Below are 16,087 nucleotides of genomic sequence, written 5' to 3'. Positions count from 1 at the left end.
ACAAGTCCCACTATTTGCTGGTGCGCTTACCTGATGCACTGCCCTCCCTCTGTGTTGCACCACTTTCTCCTTGGTGAAAAATCTGGCACAAGCAAGAGTGAAAATCTTGATAAACTCAAAACAATTCCCTATATATCAGCTGCATTAGAACAATGAGCAGGCCAGCACCTTCTTGGCAACTTGTATTTAGAGAAATACTGAAAGATCGATGAGGTTAAGAGACAGCACTCAGACTGGGATGGCCTAGAATCCTTAACCCCTAATGTCTAGGAATGCCCCAGAGTGAACTCAGGAATCTCAGCAAGACCAAACAAGAACTGACCTACCACTTCAACCACAAGTGCAATCAAGGAAAGAGCCTGGCTCCAGCTCACAAAACCATAATTCAGGACTTGAGGCTGGAGACATCAATAAAACACAGATAACACCAACCAGCACAAAATTTTGTAAGTCTAGAGATTTTGCAAAAATGAGCCTGGAAGAACACAATTACCCCAGAGAAATTAGATGCAGAGAATCAGAAGGGGGAAAAAAGGAGTTTTCCACAAGGATTATATGAATACCTGAAGTTAAAATGTATATTAAAAAACCTAAATAATTGTGATGGTTAAAGATAACAGAGAAAAAGTTTAGAAGATCAGAAATGCACAAAATACATAGTTGTATAATATTACACAATTTATCTTTTAATATCATAAGTACACACAATTTCTTTTTAAATGATAAAGTAAAAAGAATGTGAAAGCCAAAAAATTTTATGTGGATTTTCCAGATCACAGGGGTGCCATGCCCCTAATCCCCAAGGAGTAAGAACATTCTTTGCTTGTACAGCAAAAACTACAATCCTATACAATACCTGGCAGTTTCTATAAACAAGATATCCTGGAAGACAATTTTCCAAAAGGCAAAACTAAGTATAATCACATAGGGGGAAAAGGGGGAGCAGAAGTTGATAGGAAAGAACAGCATCAAGTATTTCTGATGAAAAGAACAGAGCTGAGTAAGAATCTGGACACATAAATATGAGTACACAGAGAGCCAGAATAGCAAATTTATTTGATCAATTTAAGCGGTATGATGATGTAGTGCTAACATTCTAATTGGAGATAAAGAAGCATCCCTTCAATCAATCTACTATGTGCTGAGCAGAAATTCTGATGGGTTCTAAGGGAATTAAAAAAGAACAGGTTTTGGAGAGCGAACTGATAAGTCTTCTGGGGGTAGTAGAAAGGGCAAAAGAAGGGAGGAATACATGAAAATAAAAGAGTGGAAGAAGGTAGTACAACTAGAATGTGTGAAAGGAAGTAGGGGAAAAGGGAGAAGGGACTAAGCATCAGATGAACCTCACTCAGCTGAAACAGACAAGATTGAAAACACACATACACACAGAATTTGATATAGAAATATCTCAAATAATATGGAAACAAGTGTAGCCAGAGACTAGGGAGTTAAAGAGGGAAGATGAAACAGGAAGGTGATAACTGCAAGAAAGAGGGGGTGGGGGGATGTGGTGGCTTGAAAGAAAAACAGCCAGAATCTAATGGGGATACTCATCAACTAGGAGAAAGCTAGGAATGTAATGAAAGAAATGATCTGAAAAAATAATCCAATATAACTGATGTAACATCAAGTGAGCAGAATCAGATTAATTTATATCAAGGCTACAGCATCATAAAGAAAAACAATTCTGAAAGGGCCCTGAGCAAAGCGACAACCAACCACATATCCAAATGAGCCATTCCTTGATAGAGAGAGATACAAAGTACAAAGAGACATTTTTAAACATGGCCACTAAGTGGATTCATTTTGCTTGACTTTATTTATTTGTTACAACTATTATTTTACCCCCCCTTCTGGTTTTCAATTAGGACAAAGGGTCAGGTTGATATTAGTAAAAGTGACACTAAAAAAAGGGAGCTGCTGAAAACATTCTTTTTTTAATTATACAGAAGAGAACAGAAGGAAATTTAGAAAAACAAGTAGTCAAGCAGGATAATTTTGAAAGTAATATGAATAAGCCAAAGAATTAACTGTTGGAGCCTGAGTGTAGATCAAAGCATGCCATCTTCCACTTTATTTTCTTTATGATATTTTTATTGTATATATGATGTGTTTTCTACCACAACATAAGCAATATGGAAATATATACTGCATGAAAGTACTAATATAACCTATATCAGACTACATACTGCCTGGGGGGGTAAAGGGAGAAAGGAGGGAAAAAAATACAAATTCTAAAATGTCAGAAAACAATTGTCAAAAATTGTTTCTACATGTAACTGAGAAAAGTTTTTTTTTTTTTTAAAGAAGACACACACAAAAGAAAGTAATGTGTATGGAATTTATTATATAGTTTGTTTTTTTTTAAAGTAAGCACTATGAAATGGAGATTCATGGTTTGATATACAATCTTCATTTTGTGTTCTGCTGTATTTAGATAAATGCTTATTTTGATAGTGTTTATTTTCAAAAATTTAAAAATACTTTAACATAAATTAAATTTAAAAAATAAGACAATAAATAAAAAAGGCAAGGCATCTATACCATCATAGAGTTCTGGAACTTACCATTATCTGAATCATCTCCTTCACTGTCTGTCCGGGCCTGCTTGTAGTCTGGTTCTTCACCACTTTGGGACTGCTTGCGTTTCTTGCTCATGCCATCTTGTCCAGAGTGATTAAACCCCCTTCTTCTGGACTAAAAACATAAATAAATTTTAATGGTACTGTTCAACTAACCAGCAAAACCAACAAAGAAAAAAAAAAGCGAAGCAAGAAACTAGGATCATATGAGAAAAAGAAAAAAACAAGGTCTAATTGACAATCATTAAGTAACTGATAATGATTAGTAAGCATAGAACTCACCCGGTCTCTCATTCTGTTCCTTGATCTGCCACATCCATAAGGCATGTTGCTAAACCTGCTCATTCCTTGCATCCCCATCATGCCATAATCAGGGACCACAGCTTGTGAAAACAAAGAAGGCAGTCTGTTGGGGCAGGGACCTCCCATTCCCCTTCCACCCATATAGTTTAACTCATTCCATCGAGCAGATAAACGCTCTGAGCTTGAGGATGGCATGAAGTGGTCATTGCGCATAAAGGTGTTGGGATGACCCCGATCCCGGAACTGATTCTGACACTTTTCCTGAACAATGCCATAGAGAGATGCTCGGTTGTGAGACAGGTCTTGGTGGTCATCATACTGACTGCCAAAGCCATCATTCTGATCAGGTCTGAGGTCATAATCATAATTGTAACTTGAGCGGTAGAGATTGTGATCAGTCATCGAAGCCCTGGAGTTGTATGAGTCAAAAGACTCAAATCTGAAAGAGCTAAAGAACAAGCACAGAGCCAGGTCAATAATTAGTCCCACTAAATAGAATGCTCAGAGAAAATGAAAGTTGGCCATATCATGGTATATGCCAATATCACAACATGAAGCATGAGTCTCTTTCTAAATGGGATGTTTTCATTACCCACTGCTTGTGGCTACTTGAGAGCTCAACAAAAAATAGATTTGTCCTTCATAAAATAAATCATGTCTACTAGCCAAAATACTTGACACACAGGCACCCCCAAACCTCACACTCGACATGCTCAATTTGTTAGTTTCTTCAACTGACAAGGGCAGAAGCAAGTGGTATTCCAGTGAATCTGGCTTTGGTGTATAGTAGAGACATTAATGAATATATTATTAGACTCAGAATCCAAGGCTAAGAATTTTAGATGTAGATTAGGCATCAGTCAAAAGTTAAGCCACATCTAGAGTTAACAAATCTTTAACACAGACCTGCTTAAAATGCTTATACACTGTCAGATGGTCTCAATTCGCTTACTACAAACAGAAGAAGGCTTGAGGAACACAAAACCGGGTTTGAGAACAATGGACCCTCCCATTCCCAAGAGGAAATGCAAGCTGTGATTTTTGTATTGATGTAATTGGCAAATGCTAGCACTACTTCTTGAATAAGAAATCCATTAATCACCTCTCCTGGTCTTCCATGCCCTCCCCACTGCTGCCGGCCCCGCCCCTGCTTCCTTCTTTCGACATCATGTCCAAGCGTTGGTTGATCTTGGCAATGAGGGAATCAGAATTATCAGTGCCAGTCTCTGTCCCATAGGTGGCAATCTGCATAGTAGTACTCCCATCTCCAAGGCTCGTGTTGTCTGTCTTGGCAGCCTCCCATGAAGCTGTACTATAGTTATAGGTAGCCCCAGGGGTAACACCAGTGTTCTGGGCACCATAATAATTATAACCTTCATAGCCTAATGGAAAAAGAAAACATCAAAATGAGAACTCAACAACCATAAGGCTGGTCTTTGCTTCAGATAGATGAGCTGGGCTTTGCAGTGGGGGATGAAATAGGGATAATTCAAAAGAACTCACACACTCTGAGATATAAGAAAACAGCTAAGTAGCCAAGTTCTACAGAGAGTTCTTATTCAGCAATAAGGGACTCAGGAATTATTATTCATTCCATGAAGCATAGAGGATCATCAGAACAGTAAGGGACAATTAAAAAGGAGCTGACTAAGCAAAGATAGACCGTAGGTCTTTCTGTAACTGAACTCCAACAGTGCTATTTCTCATTTTTTAGCCTACTTAGTAGCCTAGGGAAAGATTCTCCTATAGATATAATCTGGCACTACACACACACACACACACACACACAGATACATGCTGTACAATGCTCCCAAGACAGCTATCCTTTAGGTTTTTTATGTTATCCTAAAGAAATCAAAGTTAAGAAAACACAGTAAAAATAATTCCTACTTGAAATTTCCCCATTATCTTCCCCTCTCTTCGGAGGCCTTGAGGACTATGCTATATTTGAAGATAGGTCTCCAAGGATCAAAACAAGCAAGAATTACCAATCAAATCCTTACAATTCAACTTATGCCCATTACTCAAAGGAATGTAGAAAAAATACATATGGAGGATCACCTCCATTTCTATCTTATTACACTTAAAGGGCTTAGGCCCCAGTTGATTTAGTCATCCCACACATGTGGATTGGCTCAAAGACCTATTTAGTGGGATACTTTGAAAAGAACAATGAAATTAGAGGCCATCAGTTTGAATCTTAGCTCATTTGAAGAAAGTAGGCAAAATGGAACCTGTGCAGGCCTGTTTCCTTATCTATATATGGAGTGAGGTAATGATTCCCCAAGGTCACTTCGTTTCTCAATCTGTGATCCTAAGAACTATAGTAGCACATGATTCTTCCCTGAAACCCAGGTCCCAACTACAGCTCTAGCATTAGCTCTCAAGACCAAAGCTAAAGTTAAAAAATTCATGGAAGGAACTCCCAGAGACATAATCATAAACACATACCTTGCCAGTTGGCTGCACTGGTCCCATATGTACCTTAAAGGAAGTGGGGGAAAAAATACACAAAACCTTTGCTTTCAAAACAGTTATAAGAAAATACATTTTACAAAACAATAATATATATGCATTTTACTTTCATAAAGGTATGACAGGAACAGCATCCAAGTTCAGTTGCCAGAAGTTCCCAATAAGGAATGGCACTTCAGGGCAAAAAGAAATATCATCATCATGTCATTTACTAAAGCTGGAAAAAGCATGTAGAAATTTTAACTATGCTTCTCATAAAATCATGCAGGCTTACCAAAAAGCTTGTCAAGTTTGAGCTCATGTTTTAGGCTACTTCCCAGCTCCTCCAGGCAGTTGGACTGGAGGCTCACAAGCAGAGCAGATGAACAATTTTTCACAACGGAAAAAAAAATCAGTAGCTGCTAACAACATTATATATTGTTTTTATTTCTGGAGATAAGTGAAGGAAGAAAACATTTCCCTAACTTAACAGAAAGAGCATTACACAAAGCACTGAAGAAATTTTCTAGGCATAGGGGACACTTCATGAAATACTACCTTGTCAAACCCAGTTTGCTAAAAAACTGACCACGGAAAAACCAAGTAACATTATAAAGAATACATAGAACACCATCAAGAAAATAAAGTTATCTCGATTCTCCGCAAGAAAAGAATACGAACAATTAAAAACAAGTTACCCACAACATATAACACTTAAGAACATATGTCATTACTCTGAAAAAAAAAAGCAGGCTTTAAACAAGTAGAAGCTATATTTGCTAAATATCTGGCCAGGCACTTCAATGATATCCAGACCAAAAGTATATCTGTAAAAAAAAAACAAACAAACAAAAAAACCCCAAACCCAAACCCTCAAATTTCACCCAAGCAAGAAAAACTCACCTTGAGCATTAGCAGTTCCAGTGCTCCAAGCCCCATAACCTATAAAGAGACATAAAAGTTATAGACCTGTCTGGCTGAGAAAAGGAAAACCATTCTTAAGCATTCTAAACCATGCTTAAAAATGGAAAAAAATCTAAAAATCATTTTATGCTGGTTTATTTTATTAGAATATACAACTGTATTCTGCTATGGTTTAACCCATTTCTACTGCTCTGGAAAGTGGTAGGTCAGAATTCTGACAAAAATTAATACATGTGACATGGCCCAGATGAAAAGGAAAGTAGGAAGGGGGAATAAGTCAGTGGATTCAAAGACTAGATGGTCTAGCAAACCAAGTTTCCTTCCTTGGAACTATGCTCCTTTTTTTCAGCAAAGAAAACAAAACTTTTTTTCTCTCATTGAAAGCTAACAAATAAAGTTTATCAAGAAACTACTGAGGAGAAAAGGGGAGGCAGACAATGAGACCAGTCCAAACCTGCCAATGCAGAGGGTTGGTCCCAAAGTAGTGGAGGCCTAAGGACACTGGAGGTGGAAGGAGATTGGGGGGGGGGGGGGGGAAGGAGGTCAAGCCCCTAGGGCACAAGGGGTACCAACTTCTTATTTTTCTATTCATGTTCTCCTTTAAATCCTCATCATTGCACAGGAATAATCTTATAGCTTCATTCGACTAGGTAATAGAAGGTCCAATCAAGCTGGAAAAGTATTAGACAACAGATTCTGCCTAGAAGCTGCTTACATGGTCATGGCCCCAAGATAGGCCACCAGGTGATGAATTTTTGAGCCATGGCAGCCCTTGAGGGGTTGGACTCCACTGTAAAAGGACAAAGTTATAGATCTTCCAAATATCCAAGTAAAATCAATATTTCTAGAGAAAATCCTGAATTTGGACTATTCTGCAATTATAGAAATGAACCTCAAATCTCAACAATACAAATAAGCCCAATGCCAACATACCCAGACAGCTTTCATTTTCTCTAAAGAAACTCCTGTATACCAATATTACTGTCAGTAAACCTAAATTATGGCACCTGCCTACATAAGGATTCCTACTTAAGTATGGTGGCTTTAATCACATACTCAATTCTGAGCATATCCAGGAGTGGATGAGTCAGAGGATCAGGGCTGGAAGGGTTATCTAGTACCATTCCTTTGTTTTACAGAGAAGGAAATAGATTCAGGGAAGTGAAATCCAATAAATAAATTACAACCCTACTATGTGCCAAGCCTGGTAGGAGTAATAAAAATTCACAAAAAGAGGCAAGAATGATGGGAGGGAAACTAGGGTACCTAGCCCTGGGACATCTTGGTCCAGGAGTTAAAACCAGGCAGGGCAACAAAGTGGAGTGGAGGGGGCAGAAAAGTCCAGTTCTGGGTGGCTTAATGGATTTAGAACCTAGCCATAGGCAATTCCTGGCTACGTGACCCTGAGCAAATCACTGAACCCCAACCAGCCAACCCTTATTTGCTATTCTGCATTAGAATGGATAATTAGTATTGATTCTAAGTCAGAAGGTAAAGGTTAGGAAAAAATGTTTAGTTCTACTCTTATAAAGGAAGACATTAGGAGGACTTTGGTACTCTGGGGAGTAAAGTCAGGCTCCAGTTAGAATTACAAAGACATTAGATTATGGGGAGCTAAGCAGAGGGATGGATAGAGAGCACCAGGCTGGGTCTGAGGAAGACTAGAGAAATGAGAGGAAAAAGGGAAGAATAGCTGGGAATTGTGGGTTCGAGTCCCTTCGTGGTCACCAAAATGTGAGTTTTTAAATTAATATTCAATAACTAAGTATTATATTTTAAAAGTTTTATTAATAATAACTACGGCAAAAGAACTGCCTGAATTCAGAACCAAAAAGAGCAGGAGGGAAGAATTATAGCCACTTAAATACAATCACAAAATGCAGGGACACTGGAAAAGGGAATTTTGGAAAATACTAAGGGACTTCTGGGGGATGAAATCCAAAGGCTCAAAAATCTTCATTTATATACCCACCCCCTCCCTTGTGATCCTATTGGGAAACCAGTTTCCCCAAAAGAATTATGGGAACTGTAAACCTCAAAATTTCTCAGACTTATGAATGTTAGGGGTTTCCCCCATTGGAGAATCTTCTACTTAAAAAAACTCCCTAGCAGATGGTGAGAACTCTACTTGAGTGTGGGGGCTCCTAGCTATGGGAGTGTCCCTGCTCCACCCTACTTAAAACTGCTTTAGGACAGAAAACTGCTTGCTAAACAATGAAAGTACTTTGATCCATGCTTATGGAAGGGACAGGAAGTTCTTTGAGTCATGACTGTTTTAGAATTGATACAATGGGATACTAAGTACCTATAAAGGTGGGGCAACTTGTAAACTACTAAAACCTAAAAGGGTGATAACTTATTCAGAGGTTTTTTCTTAATGAAATTTGTCAACACAGCAGCATTTTTTCCTGACTTACTAAAGAGATTAAAACTACTCAGCTGTGAATTCAAAATGGGCGGTCCTTTAGAAACATCTACAGTGATTGGTAGATGTAAGGACTTAGGGGAGGTGACAGAGGAGATTTTGCCCTTAAAAATAAGAACTTGGATCTCATTCAGGGTTCTCGATTTCCGACTCTCATTCTGAAGGAGAGCTCCTTGAGGAGCTCCTCTGAGGGGCTCTGTCCCTCTGGGGTAGGAGCTCTGGAGGCTCTTGAGAGAGGCCCTTTGAAACAATCTCTGGCTGGAAGACTCTTTGAGGAAGGATGCTGGCCTGGTGTTACTAGAATCCTTGTTTAGTCAGACCTTGTGGTGAGTGTTAAAAAACTGACTGATTTCTCTTTAAGACTCAGGTCTAGGCCATATTGGCTTAAGGCCCTTCATACTTATTCCTTTCTTACTCTCTCTCTCTTTCTTTGATTATTCATTGTATTGTTAATTAAAATCCTCTATAAAACCCAATTGACTTGGGTATTTGAATAATTGGGAATATTTCCCTGGCGACCACCTTATATTTGATTTTAAAACCCAAGACACTGTAGTGAAACATATTTCTGCGGTCAAATTTACTCACCCTCTCTTATATCTATCACAATTTATATCTTCCACTATTTTAATCACTACAGTTTAAGACCTCAACCATTTTAAATCTCACAGAACATAATCGACTTTAAGATTGCAATAATTTGTGGATAAAAGGAAAGAACAAAACAGATACTTATTAGCCATGTGACCCTAAATCACTTAAAATTCTGCTTGCTTCAGTTTCCTCATCTATAAAATGAGTTTAAGAAGGAAATGGCAAACTACTCCAGTATCTTTGCCAAGAAAACCTCAAATGGAGCCCCAGAAAAGTCAGAACATGACTGAAATGATTCCGTATCAATGACAAAATACTACCTCCTTCCATTTTTGGATGAGGAAACAAGCCTATTTCCTCAATCATGTAAGTAGTAAGAATCAGAAATGGGATTTGAACCCAGGTCCTCTGACTCCACAGCAAGTGTTCTTTCCACTATAACATCAATACAGGTAATCATTTCCTGCCTTCCAGGGCATTTGGATGAATGATAAAGAGGGGAAATGTCTGGAGGTTCCTGGTACTCTTCTTGTACTTTTCCCCTGACTTTATTATTGAATACTTCAACATGATTTAAAAACTGAACAAGATTTCACTGTGTAACCATGGTGATCAACCTGTTCTTTTTTCCAGGGCTGCTGAAAAAACCAATGTTACTTAATGGTAGAAATGGGAAAGGAGTAGCAAATTACCCATTGTAAAACATTCTCCATGATTACATGGTGCCCATGATGAATGCTTTAAACAAGTGTGAAAAGGTGAATACTGATTTGTTGTATGTACTTCCCATTATTCAAGGAGTGTACCTGTTATAAGGGCCAGAGCAGTATAGGCTAGAAGGGACCTCAGAGGTCATGAGTCCAGCCCCTTATTTTATGGATGAGGAAAATGAGACCCAAGAAGGTTGGTAACTTGACAAAGGTTACATAAAAATTATGTCAAAGTCAGGATTTGAACACAGTTCCTCTGACCTCAGTACCTGTTCTGCTGAACTGGTATTTCTTGAGAGAAGAGGAATGTTTAAGTTTGGCTGTTCTCCAAAACGTCAACATATGAAATTACAGAAATGAGGTCAAAGTAGGAATAGCAGGGTTGCAATCTACAATGGGTAGAGGAATTATTCACACAAATGAAGTAACAGGTCATATAAAGTAGTAAAGGCCCCAAAATATTAAGAAACCACTAAAATAGAATTGATGTGGGGATAGTCCCTTTTTATCCAAAGGAGGTAAAGATAATTTGGGTTTATTATTGCTAAAAAAACAAAAACAAAGAATAACTGAAGATTCTGTAAAACACATAGTAGATGGGGTTTGATAATGTTTGATGAATGAAAAAACAACAACAACAACAAATGAAAGGGTTATTATGGCTGGCTTTCCTTCTACCTGTTAGATCAAAGCTGCTTAACTGAAAGAAAAGGACAGTGCATTATGAGTCTGAAGCACTTATTGGGAGAACTCAGACCTAAACTGGTGAATTATAGCAAAAGGGAGTTTAAGGAAGTCAGAAATCACGATGGGAATCTCAGAGATCAGGGAAGTCATTGCAAAAGGAAGGTGGAAGGGGAGTAACAACAAATGATGTTTCAAACTCCTAGTTGAAGTCACTTCTGAATCCAGAAAGAAAAAAAAAAAAACCCTTTGCCTTTCCTGCAGCACAGGAACAAGAATTGATATAAGTGGAGGAGTCTTGGCATTGGGACCAATCTGCAGGAATTATCTACCAACAAGAATAGCTACTATTCTGTAAGATAATATCTTTTACTCCCACTACTAGACCTGTTACCAGCCCTTAAAAGAAAGAACTCCATGTTTGGATTATCAAAACTATACTGGGGGCAAGGCTGAGGGGAGGGGTGGGAGGGTATCCACCAAGAGGCTCAGAGAATGAGAGCAAGGCCTAGAGACTCCAGGAGGTCCTGGGGTCAAATCTGGCCTCAATCACTTCCTAACTAACTGCTTATCACTTCTGCTCTTCTGTCTTAAGAATTAATAAGACAGAAGGGTAAGGGGTTAAGAAGGTAAAAACAAAAACAAAAACAACAAAAACAACCTTAATGGGTCACCCACCTCACAAGTTACATCTGATTCAATTAATTCAACTTGCAAACTAACCAGCATTTTAAACATTGTTTCCAAGGAACAAAACATTATTAGTAGCATGACTAGTTCTAAACAAACCAGTATTTATAAATGATAAAATGGGAACTGCCAGTACCTGTGTCTCCATAGAAGGCTCTTTTTAACAGAATGATCTCTTCTGAGACTGTATTACCAGTCTACCTCACACAGTAACCAGAAGAATCATATAATGTCCAAATTGAAAGGGATCTACCTCAAAGGCCACAGAAAAATAACCCTTGATGAGTGAGCATACAATCTTCACTTATAGTCCTACAATGATGGCAACTCATTACCTCTCCAGAGAAGGACAGCTCAAATCGTTAGGAAAATATTCCCTTATTTTGAGGGTCTAAATTTGAAAATGCAACTTTTGCCCACTGTGCCCAATTCTGCCATGTAGGATCAAACAGAACCAATGACAGTCTTTTCTTCACACCTAAAGACAACCATCTTGTTTCCCTCCATATCTCCACTTTTCTAGACCAAACAGATACAGTTTCTTTCTATTGGGTTGGTTCCATTACTGGTTGACATCTTCTGAACACTCTCCAGGTTGGTTGCCCATGTCTTCCCTAAATGAGGTGTGCCAGGCACTAAACATAATGTAGATATTCTGTTATGATCAAATTATAGTATGACTATAATCATATTCTGGAGACTAGGCCTATAATCATCATATCTACATCTCATTGTTCTATTTGATTCTCATCTTTGACGCAAGAAAGCACATAATTATTTATTAACTGTAATGCTGTGTAACAAGAGTTACTAGATTAATTAATATTTAATAATTAGAGGATTAATAATTAGAGGATTTCTGAGTTTTGTTTGTATTTTTAGAATTTCTAACATGACCAGATCTGTGATTTAAGAATATTATTTTGGCAGCTCTGTGAAGGATAGATTAGGAAAAAAATCTCGAAGTAGTTAGGTCATTTCATTATAATAATCCTAGGAAGAAATGATGAGAATGGTAGTTATATGAGTGAAGAGGTGAGAGCTTAACAGATGTGATACAAGTGTACTTGATAAGACTTGGCAACCAACTGATATAGAACATGAGAAAGGGAGAAAAGTCAGTAATCACTCCAAAGACATAAACCTGGGTAACTGGAGGAAAGTAGGTGATGCTCTCAGAAGAAACAGATGTTTGGAAGAGGGATAGATTTCAAGAAGAAAACAATAAGCTATATTTTGTACATGTTAAGTTTGAGGGAACATGCATTATAAATCCAACAAGAAGTTGACAATATGTGACTGGTCAGGCTTCAGGAGATATAGTAAACACAATATTTTAACACACAGGCTGATGAAATCTCTAAAGAGTGATAAAGGAAAGACTCAGGACAAAGCTCTGGGGTACACCCATGTTAAGTGAGTGAAAAATGAAAAATGATCCAGCAAAGGAGACTAAGAAAGAATGATGAGATTGGTAAGAAAACAGGAGAGAATATGTTGCCAAAACCAAGAGAGAAGAAAATATCCATTAAGAGATCAATCATGACCAATAGAAACAAAATTGACAAAGAAATTATGGCGGTTGAGGCTAGAGATACAGCAGTCAAGCTGCTTTTTACCTTGCTAAGTACAGTTTTAGTTGAGTGCTGGGAACCAGAAGCCAAATGGAAGGAATTTGAAAACTAAGTGGAAGACAAGGAAATAGAACATACAAGTTTTAGATGACTAAATAGGAGTCTATTTGTGAAAGGGAAAAGAGAAGAAATAAGACAATAGCTTGAAGAGAAGACAAAGTTCAAAGGGACTTTGGGAATTCTATAAATAATATAAATATTTTCATATTTATTTTTTATTTTATTTTTATTATTTATTTATATTTATATAAAGGGAATTCTATATACTGTATAAGAATAAAAGATACTACAGTAGATGGGGACATTAAAAATAAGGGAATGGGAATAATCAAAGGAGCAATCTCTTGAAGATGAGATTGAGAGTAAAAACTCTTCCTCAGAAATCTGGAATATAGAAGAAATGAATGGGGGATGATTTCAAGTGTTGAATAGAGCCTAGAGGGAGCTTCTGGGAAGAAGTCCTCAATTTTCTAGGTTAGGATAAGAGAAAGAAGACAGGGAATTAGGAGAGGAGGCTTGAGCAGTCAAAGTCTGGAATTTAGGCTTGCAGGGAGAGAAAGTCAATTAGGAAATCAGAGAAATGTAAACCGGTTGTGAGATTTCACAGCATATCCAGCAAAATGATGATGAAAAAAGATGGGAAATCAGTTATTAGAAGGTGGAAAGATAACCCAACAGTGGAACTATGAAATGTCTGATCATTATGGAAAGTAATTTGGAATTCTACAAAGAAAGTGATTTAAATGGCCATAGCCTTTGACTCAGGGATTTCACTACTAGGAAGACATCTCAAGAAGATCTATGACAAAAAGAATAGCTCCACTTACACTAAAAAAAAAAATAGCAATACTTCTGTAACATTCTGTCTTCTGGAGGGAACCAAATTTTTCCAGGTATAAGAATATGGAAAGGGTAAAAGAAAGAATAGCTTTCATATATGGCAATCAGTTCTGGGGTGAATGAACGTAGCTCCAAATACAGACCACAATAACCTTGAGAAGAGGTAGTTAGGTTCCCATATTCCTATATTCAGTGATGGAGAAAGGAAGAGATGAATGTCAATGGTGAACTCTTATCTGCTTGAGTAACTTGTGGTAATGAAAGGCTAAAATGGTTTGGTGACTAAAAACAAGAGATATTCTTAGTACATACTGGGCACAAGAAGCTTTAATTACTGCATATTAACAATAAAATTCAGCAAGAAGAGATAGAAAGAGAAATTATATCTAAAATAACTACAGATAAGTTAAAATACTTGAGAGTCTACATACCAAGACACACATAGGAACTATATAAATAAATACAATTAGAAAACACTCATTACACAAATAAATATGAATCTAAATAACTGGAGAATAATATTAACTAGTTGTTCATGGGTAAGCCAAGCCAATATGATAAAATGATAACACTACATAAATTAATTTACTTATACAATGCCATACCAATCAAATTACCAAAGGATTATTTTATAGAGCTAGGAAAAAAAAAACCCACAATGCATCTAGAGGAACAAAAGGTCAAGAATATAAAGGGGAAAAAGTGGGAAAGGAGACCTAATATCTTACTAGGTGGATTAGTGGAAAAGGTTAGGTACACAATACATTGAAAGAAAATGAGCAAAGTAATAACTTAGTGTTTGATAAACCCAAAGATTCCAGATACTGAAGGAAGAACTAATTATTCAACAAAAACTGTAGGGAAAACTAGAAAGCAGTCTGGCAGAAATTTGGTCTACATCAACATGTCACACCATGTACTAAGATAAGCTCCAAATGGGCACATGATTTAGGCATAAAGGATGACATTATAAACAAATCTGAGTAGCAGGAAGAAATATATAATCAAAAGATAAAGAGGTTCACAAGGGGAAAATGGACAATTTTCATTTCTACCTCTGCCTTCCTTCTTACACATGTACTGATGAAAGTTTTAGAAAAAAAATCACAAAATTATGCTGTATCCACTAAAAATTTGTTAACTTTAACCAGGCCTTCACTACTACAAGGATATCCTTTTATACACCCCTACCCACAATATTATCTCAATTACCACAGGAGCTCTTCCAAACCTTTTTTCACTCCTCCAACCTATCATGACTTCCTACTACTCCCACACCTCATCTGAGAATCTTGACTCATATTTTACTAAAAAAAGAAAAAAGTAATAGATAAAAATGAGGACATTCACCAAGCGATCCCTTTCTTCCTTTCTCATCTCATTAATATGTCTTGCAACATTTTCTTTTCCTTCACCCTTCTCACACAGAAGAGGTTGCCAAAGATAACCCCATTTACAGGCACACACAAGAGATTTCATTTAATCCTATCATCCCCAGCAGATTGCTCCCTTTCTCAGTCTACTGGCTGTTTCACTATTCTCTACCACATACTTGTGTCTCCTTCATTCTCAAAAACAAAAAAATCTCCAAACCTCAGTTCATCATCCTGACTAGCAACCATCCAATATTTCTCCTCTCTTTTGTGGCTAAACCCTTGGAGAAGGCTTTCAACAATCAATGCTTCTATTTCTTTCCTCACTATTCTTTTCTTTTGTTTTTTTAAGTATAGGTTCCAGGGTAGAAGAGTAGTAAGATCTAGGCAAAAGGGAAAGTGTCTGAACCCAGGTCCTCTGGACTCCAGGCCTGACATTCTATTCACTCTACTGCCTAGCTGCTTCCTCTACAGCAGGGGTCCCCAAACTTTGCCGCCCCTCCCCACATGCAGCCCCCTGAGGCCATGTATCCGGCCACCACTGCATTTCCAGAAGGGGCACCTCTTTCACTGGTGGTCAGTGAGAGGAGCACTGTAAGTGGCAGTGCCACAAAGCAAGGCATCGCTCACATACATTTCTACTTCTGGTGACATAATTCTTTGCATGGGGCCTTTGAAGGATTATGTGGCTGCACAATGGAAGACTTCAGCATGGTGAGTGGAGATTTGGGGGAGGGGATTCTGCACTGTGTGTATTGCTGCCCTTTTAGGGCTAGGGTTCGGATTTTATAGTCCTGTCCTCCAACGGTCTGAGGGACAGTGAACTGGCCTCTGGTGTAAAAAGTTTGGGGACCCCTGCTCTACAGTCTAGCTT

General features: G+C 37.8%; 1 protein-coding gene across 2 annotated transcripts in view; it reads right to left on the bottom strand.

The window, feature by feature from the left end:
- The window catches only part of AKAP8 (A-kinase anchoring protein 8), a 56,405-nt gene that overhangs the window by 37,907 nt on the left and 2,411 nt on the right, over positions 1-16,087 (bottom strand). For both annotated transcript variants that reach the window (XM_007489688.2, XM_056822344.1), the window contains exons 2-6: positions 6,243-6,281; positions 5,337-5,369; positions 3,988-4,267; positions 2,865-3,333; positions 2,568-2,697 (exon numbers count right to left, since the gene is read on the bottom strand). In XM_007489688.2, the coding sequence (XP_007489750.1) occupies positions 2,568-2,697; positions 2,865-3,333; positions 3,988-4,267; positions 5,337-5,369; positions 6,243-6,281 (951 nt within the window). The remainder of the gene's footprint in view (positions 1-2,567; positions 2,698-2,864; positions 3,334-3,987; positions 4,268-5,336; positions 5,370-6,242; positions 6,282-16,087) is intronic.

This window comes from Monodelphis domestica, chromosome 3 (assembly GCF_027887165.1).
Source record: "Monodelphis domestica isolate mMonDom1 chromosome 3, mMonDom1.pri, whole genome shotgun sequence".
NCBI lineage: Eukaryota > Metazoa > Chordata > Mammalia > Didelphimorphia > Didelphidae > Monodelphis > Monodelphis domestica.
The sequence above is the reverse complement of the archived record's forward strand: the minus strand, read 5'-3'. Positions and strand labels throughout refer to the sequence as shown.